Raw genomic sequence first — 7,542 nt, 5'->3', positions numbered from 1 at the left:
CAAGATTAGAATTCATGTAGCCTAGAGGCCTCACAATTCTCCAGTTGATTAAACCCTAAACAAATTGATATAAGAGTTTTGAGATACTGTTTAGGCATTGATTCTATAGCAAGTGTACATGTAAAGAAATAGGTGAGAAGACATCTCCCCCCAACTTCTCAAAGATAAGGGCAAAATTGAACCCTGAAAAGACAACCATTGGAGGAATTTTTTTGGTTGAGATGGACCCTTTCAAGGTGATGTCAATCATGCACTTGTATAGAAAAACAAAAACAATAAAGCAAACTTGCAATATTGCATGGTAGTGGCCAATTTCTTTCTTTCTTTCTCTCTCTGTCTCCTCACTTTTTTCTTTGGGTGGGAGGTGAGGGACTTTTAAACATAAGAAACCCACCTCCTAGAGCTTATGCTCTACCTAAAACATATAATAGTATTCCAAAACCACCTTATTCTATGGGAAAAACACCAAGTATACAATCTGAGGCTGGAACCACCTCTTCTTTTAAGGGAATTACTCAAGAAGCCAAGAGTGAAGATGATCACAGGAAGAAGGTTAAGGGCTGCAGCGATGATGATCGGTTCAAGCATCCAACTTATCGCGGCGTACGGAGGCGGAACTGGGGCAAATGGGTGTCTGAAATTCGTGAACCCAGGAAGAAATCAAGGATATGGCTCGGAAGTTTTGCCACTCCTGAAATGGCAGCAAGAGCCCATGATGTTGCTGCCCTTGCAATCAAAGGCCACTCAGCACATCTGAATTTCCCCGAGCTAGCACACCAGCTCCCCCGCCCTGAAACCAAGTCACCGGAAGACATCCGCGCTGCTGCTGCCAAAGCGGCCATGTTTACTCATCCAAGAAGACGTGAAGAAGCTGATCAAGCCGAGGTGGTAGGCTGCCATTCCCCATCTAGTACTAGCAATACATCATGTGATGACACCAAAGAGCCACCACCTTCACCAACAGTCACAACTGCAGATGATGGCACATTCTTCGACCTGCCCGATCTCTTCCCCAACCTCATTACTGATCATCAAATGACCGACATATTTTGTCAGTCAATCATGTGGCCGCTGCCCGAAGTCGAGTCCGTGGATATCGATTTCTATCTCGAGGAGCCATTATTATGGTAGCTAGTAATCAGCATTACCCTACCCATCAGGTAATATGCTTTCAGTTTTTCCAGAACATGATCTATAAATATGAATGTTCATAAAATTTCTTGTTCAAATAGTAAAGCTTTTGGAAGAAGCGTCATTCAAGGTATTGATATTATTTCAGGACAACGAGAAACAGAAAGGACAATGTGAGTCCAATAATATGAGTCCCCATTCCTCATGAATCATGCACAACCATGCATGAACACAGCATTTTTGTCTGTAACCATTGTCATATATATAACAGTTAAATACCCGTCTTTTCAATTTGATTAGAATAAGAACAATGCTATGTATGATGTCGAATAGATACAATATCCAACTTCAAATATGAATTGTTGAATAATAATAGAGAAGTCATGAATTCAACTTGGCTAAAAAAAAAAAGGTCAATGTGAAAAAATTTAAGAAGTTATGATGGGTAAGTACAAAGAATTAGAACTTAAGTACAAATAATAGAAGCTCTATGAAGAATGAAACAAAAACAGAAATTAAAGAAATGATGATCTGTGATTTGTCACTAATTTTCTGTAGGGTACTTTTTGGGTTCATTGAGGAGCCCTATAATCCATGGTTATGAGAGATGTGCAAAATGACTTTGTTAATTGAATTGTATGGTGATGAGAATCTGATTATAAAGACAGGCCAGGATTACAGGTCAGCAAAGACTCAAATGTTCAAATGATTGATCCCATGATGAGGTAGGTGCACCACCGTCCACAGCCACAACCACAACCACAGATAGTGGTGGGTCCTAAAACCAAATTAATTGCCTCTCATTGATAATCTCACCCTTTGCAGATAAAAAGAAATTTAATGATTTCAATCCACATGTCTAGAAGTACAAGAGAATGTTTTTTTTTTTTTCTTTTTTTGCTGATATTATCACCAAGATTTGATTTTGGGTCATTCATGGTATTGTTGTACCTTCCCTATTCATTGTGGGTTGGTTATTCGTTTAGTATGATTTTAGCTTATGATGTGTTTGTAATTCCTTTGTCAAACGAGAATTTTACAAATAACCAACAATAAATTCCATTAATAATAAGCCATTTGCTTTTCTTTGTTCAAATAATTATTTATTTTGATTTGAATGTTGGACAACAATGAGAATAAGAATGAAAATTTTAATAAATTGTTAATAATACCCTTATTTAAAATATTTTTTTATTAAAAAAAATCTTTTAAGAAGTTTTTATTTTTTATTTTTTTTATAACAAGACTAAAAAAAAATATTATTTACTCAATAAATTAAAATTAATCATAAAAAGTCATACAAATCTAAAGAAAATAAATACTTAAAATAATAGTTTTAATATATTCTATATTACTTTCTACATTGAGGAAATCAAAATATTTTATGTTGGATATTAGTTGAATCTCGCTCACGAGTCAAATTTCATTTTTATAAAAATCATTTTTTTATTCCATTTCCATCATTATTTAAATTATTTAAATAAAAAAATAAATGATAAAAAAAGAATGAGATATTCATTCTCACTAATAAACATGATGTAAGAGTAATAATCCATGAGAAATCCAACTCTTATGAATATGTTAATGAAGTCTTAGTCATATTATAATTTATTAATGAAGTCTTAATCATATTATAACTCTTAAAAATTGAATTTGACTAATAACTTTAACCCGTTATTCTTTTGATCAAAACATAACTAATAAAATAAGGGTATGATAATAATAAATTATGTGAATAGTTGTTCCAAACCAAACCAAAAAATAAAAAACCAAATTATTACCCAACAGAGTTAAGTATTGCTACAATTAACATCGACTTCATCCTTAATATTAGTAATCTTGCTTTGCATTGAGGTTATGTTTGGTAGTAGAGAATGGGAATGAATATTTTATTTGAATATTTTATTTTCATTCTTATCTCTTGTTGAATTAGAATGAATTTGGTGATATTAGTTTTTATGTTTCGATGAACGTAAGAATGTAAGGTTGAAATGATTATTTATCTTTATTTCAATGTTAGGTAACAATGGAAATAAGAATGAAAAAGAAAAAGAAAAAAAGATAATATCCATGGACAATATATATATATATATTCATTTTAAAAAACTCTCAAACTATGTATGGTTTAAAATATTTTTTCAGTTAAAATAAAAAACATCTTTTAAGAGTTTTTGTATTTTTTACTAAATAATAAAAACTTGTTTGGTCGTGTGATTTAAAAACAATGTTTTGTTTTTAAAAACAAAAAATTATAGTACTGTTCGATTATTGTTTTCTAAAAATAGTGTGAATGTTTAGCTAGGTTAGTAATTTTGAACAAAAATTCCTAAGTGTCTCCTAACTTTTTGAATCCTTCCTCCGACTATTTGTTTAATGAAAATCAAGATGTTAAAATTGCTTAGAGGTCAAAGTATATAGTTGAGGTTGTAGATAGATGAAATTGAATCAACTAAGTTTTTCAAATTACTATTTTTCTTGAACTAGTTTTTTAAAAGAGTTGAAGAGGTAAGGGTAGTAATTTTTTAACTAAGTGTTTCTATGCCCTATTTTAGGATCAATCTAGATTTAAGTAATATCAGACCATCTTTTGTTGGATTTTTTTTTAGCTATTGAATAAAAGGTTTCCTTTCATATCTAACCCATTGTTTTCAATTTAGTTCATATGCCAATAACTATTTTCACTTCTCTTGAACTCTCTTTTTCTTCAATCCAAATTGGGAGTGTTTGTTTTCGAAAAAAATCCTTCTTAATCTTGATTTTCAAATATTGAATTTTCTTCAAAAATGGGTTGCTTCATATCATTCATTAATCTATCACTTTTTCATTTGTTTGGGTTTAGGTGAAAATCTATTTTCTTCTTGTAAGGATTCAAGAAAAGATCGATGAAGTTTGGTGTAAACTTCAAGTGTGCTCCAAAAGAAGAAGGTGTAAAGTTGAAAGTGGAAAAGTAGTAAAGTAGTCCAAAAATGATTGATAGACTTAAATTAGGTAAAACCTTGTATTCAACTTTTGTTTTTCATAATTAATGTTTTTTTATCGCTTGTAGGCATGTTGTTTTTTATTTTATTCCTTTGGAGATTTTCCATGTTAAATTAAATTTGGTATTATTGTCTCTTTCTTTTTTTTTTTTTTAAATTTTATTTTCATTTATTGATTTCAATTTCATGCTTAGACATATATGTTGGATGGGTGAAAAATGAGCAAAAATGAGTTTGATTATCCTTTAAAAATTTTAAATAATTTTCTATTCAATTTGATTATAATATCAAATAGTAATTAGAAATATGTTGAGGAGCTAATTGTTCTTATGAATTTAGGTTGAGGAGTATTAATTCATTTTATATGTGAATCAATGTATAAATTGTCGGGAGAGTTGTTACATTCATACTTGCATGTGATTTTTATTTATTATTGAACTCAAACAATTTTTAAAAATAAAACAATATAAAGAAAAGTTTTTTAAATATAAGTAGAAGTTGTTTTCATCAGTTTTTAAAAACAAAAAGAAAATAAAACACTAAGGAAAAAAAAACAACAAAAAAAAAAAGTAGGATGCAATATTTTTTTTTTCATTTTTTTTCACCACTTAATGCTAATACCAAAAAAACATTAAATAAGATTTGCTTTTGAATTATATGTTCTTCTATGGATTTATTTTAACTTTTTAATTTTTTTTAAGCACATAAATTCCAAATCAAGTAACACTTAATACAAAAATAAATTATTAATTTTTAAAAATAATTTGAAACTCAAAAATTGATTCAATTAATATTAGAAAGTCATGTGGCTTCAAATTGATCAAATTAACACTAGAAAGCTACAACCTTAAATTTATTTTAAATGACTTTGCTAATTTTTCTCTATAATCATAATTTTGTAAATTCTTTCACTAGATAAATAAACTTCAACTTAAACAAATTATAATGCATTGGATTCGCTAATGAGTTTAGTAATTCTTTTAAAATAATTTGAAACTCAATATATATATTATGAATTTTCACACTAGGTAAATAGATTTTAAATAAGTGAAACACAAGTAACACTTTAAATTTTTTAATGAATCGTTTAATTTTGAAGAATAATTTGGAATTAAAAAAATAATTAATTAATTACATAATAAATAAAAATTTCAAAATACTCTACCCGTAATTAAGTATTATATATGTGCATGTAATGAAAAACTTAACTCATGTATTGTAGAGAATTCTATATTACTCAGTTCCCTATCCCAAAATCAAGTTATCTGCATGTTATTATTTCATGAGGCATCTAGATCCTAGCAATGAAAGTAAAAACATCTTTTAAAACAAAAGCGGATCTAAATATTTGAATAAGAAAACCTTATCGACAATTTAAATGTTCACAAATCCTTTCCTTTTGGTGAAGAACAAATATGAAATTGTTGGAAGTCTCATAGACTCACTATTTTCTATCTAATGACTCTCTCGAACTTTGGCACTTAAATGGTGGGTGGTGTGAAAGCAGAAAATTGAAACTATAAGCCTTAAAGGGTATTAATTTATAGGATTCCTACTAGGCTTAAGTGACTTGAGCCCACTATGACCTTAGGTCACTTAGTCTAGAGTTTAAAAAGAGTTTTAATTGAGTAATTAACTCATAAGGTTATCTAATTAATCAATTAACTCAATCCAAAGATACCATTCACCAACCCTTATGCAACGAGCAAAATTACCAAAATGTCTTTATGCACAAAAGTGAACCAAGAGTCCATTCAATTATATGAAATCGAGTGAAAACTATTTAGGCCCAAAAAACAAAAATGACTTCCTTAAAATCCGATTTTGAAGTTGACTCAATATCCCATTATAGAAAATCAACTATACTCTAATATCCTATGTAAATAACAACGACACATTAAGTGTTCGAGTTCATGACATGCATGCTATCCATTGTATATAGTTTTTCCATAAAGTAGTGTTCATAATTTAACAAGGTGAAAGTTATCAACCTCTCAATATTACTTTTACTATTCTTGAGTTCTAAATTCTCTTATGGTGTGATCAACTGACATATCCTAACCCACAAAGAATTTATGTCAAGTTTTACTTAATAAACTGTTATGATCATAATTTACATAAACACACATCTTTAGAATTACCCAATGAGACATACTATCTCAATCCTATAAGATATCATAGCGTCTTTATTGAAAATACCTATTATTATTAAATTCTGTCAATAGTGACTTGATCCATAAAGAATATATGATCATTTTAGGATCTCACTCACAAGTTAAAGTCACTACTAACTTTGATATAAGCTTAACATTCTCTTAAAGTTGAAAGACAATACAACATAGCAGTTTGATGAAGTCATAATTCATCATAGGTCCTGTCTAATGTATAATCATACACACTAATAGACTCATTATGAGAAACTTATCCCGATAACCAAGATTAATCATCATTTTAGGAGGTAGTATAATACAACTTCTAATGAATTGTTTAAGTCCATGAATCAATTGTGAACAAATCATCTACTTTTAAGAAACTCATGACTTACATCTTTTGTACAACTTCTAATGCACATAAATATGTACAATACAAGAGTTGTAGGCTAGAATGCTTTTAAAGATTTTTTTGTAACATGTATATCTTAAAAAATTAATATTTCTTTGTTTTAAAATCCATTAAAAATAAAATAGTACTAGCAACGATTAATTTTAAATTATTTTCATTATTTATTTTTAACAAAGTAAATCAATTATGCTCTTACCAGGATGTTATTATCCATATTTTCATAATATTTATAAAAAAATATAATTTATGATATCAATTATACTTTTATGAGGATGTTAGCATCCATATTTTTATAATATTTATAAATACATAATTTATGATTTTATTATAATATTACGATCCTTATTTTGTTAAAAATATGTATTTTTAATTATAATATTATTTTTTGGAATTAAATTTAGTTTATATTATAAAAATTGAATTTATCATTTTTATAAAATTAAAATAAAAATAGTTTTAAAAACAACTTATTCAAAAAATTAGCTTTTTATTTTTTGAAAAAAGTTTTTAAAATTAATTTATACAAAGGAATCAAAATACCTCCTATTAAAGATTAATTGAAATCTCACTTCCAAGTGAGATTTTATTTCAATTAAAATCATTTTTTAATCCATTCCTATATCATTTGAGTTATTCAAATATAAAAATAAAGGAGAAAAGAAACGATATATCTATTCTGGTTCGTTATTTTCGTAAACCAAACATGACCTTAGAGTAATGACGTAAGAAATCCAACCTCTATTGACTATAATTATGAAGTCTTAGTCATATTATAACTCCTAAGATTAAATATGACTATTAATAAAATAAAAACATGACAAATAAATTCTGAGGATAGTAGTCCCAAAACTAGACAAACTAGAAAAGCATA

General features: G+C 28.1%; 1 protein-coding gene across 1 annotated transcript; it reads left to right on the top strand.

Moving 5' to 3' along the window:
• Window positions 1–262: 262 nt before the first annotated feature.
• On the top strand, window positions 263–1,453 carry LOC117923256 (ethylene-responsive transcription factor ERF039-like). The gene has a single exon (XM_034841479.1). The coding sequence runs from the start codon at window positions 454–456 to the stop codon at window positions 1,129–1,131; it is 678 nt and encodes a 225-aa protein (XP_034697370.1). The 5' UTR covers window positions 263–453; the 3' UTR covers window positions 1,132–1,453.
• The last annotated feature ends 6,089 nt before the right edge of the window (window positions 1,454–7,542 follow it).

Source organism: Vitis riparia, chromosome 1 (assembly GCF_004353265.1).
Source record: "Vitis riparia cultivar Riparia Gloire de Montpellier isolate 1030 chromosome 1, EGFV_Vit.rip_1.0, whole genome shotgun sequence".
In the NCBI taxonomy this organism is placed as follows: domain Eukaryota; kingdom Viridiplantae; phylum Streptophyta; class Magnoliopsida; order Vitales; family Vitaceae; genus Vitis; species Vitis riparia.
This window is presented reverse-complemented; position numbering and strand designations above follow the sequence as displayed.

Excerpts from the sequence above, each read along its gene's own strand:
- LOC117923256 (XM_034841479.1), top strand. The coding sequence starts at position 454 with ATGGGAAAAACACCAAGTATACAATCTGAGGCTGGAACCACCTCTTCT.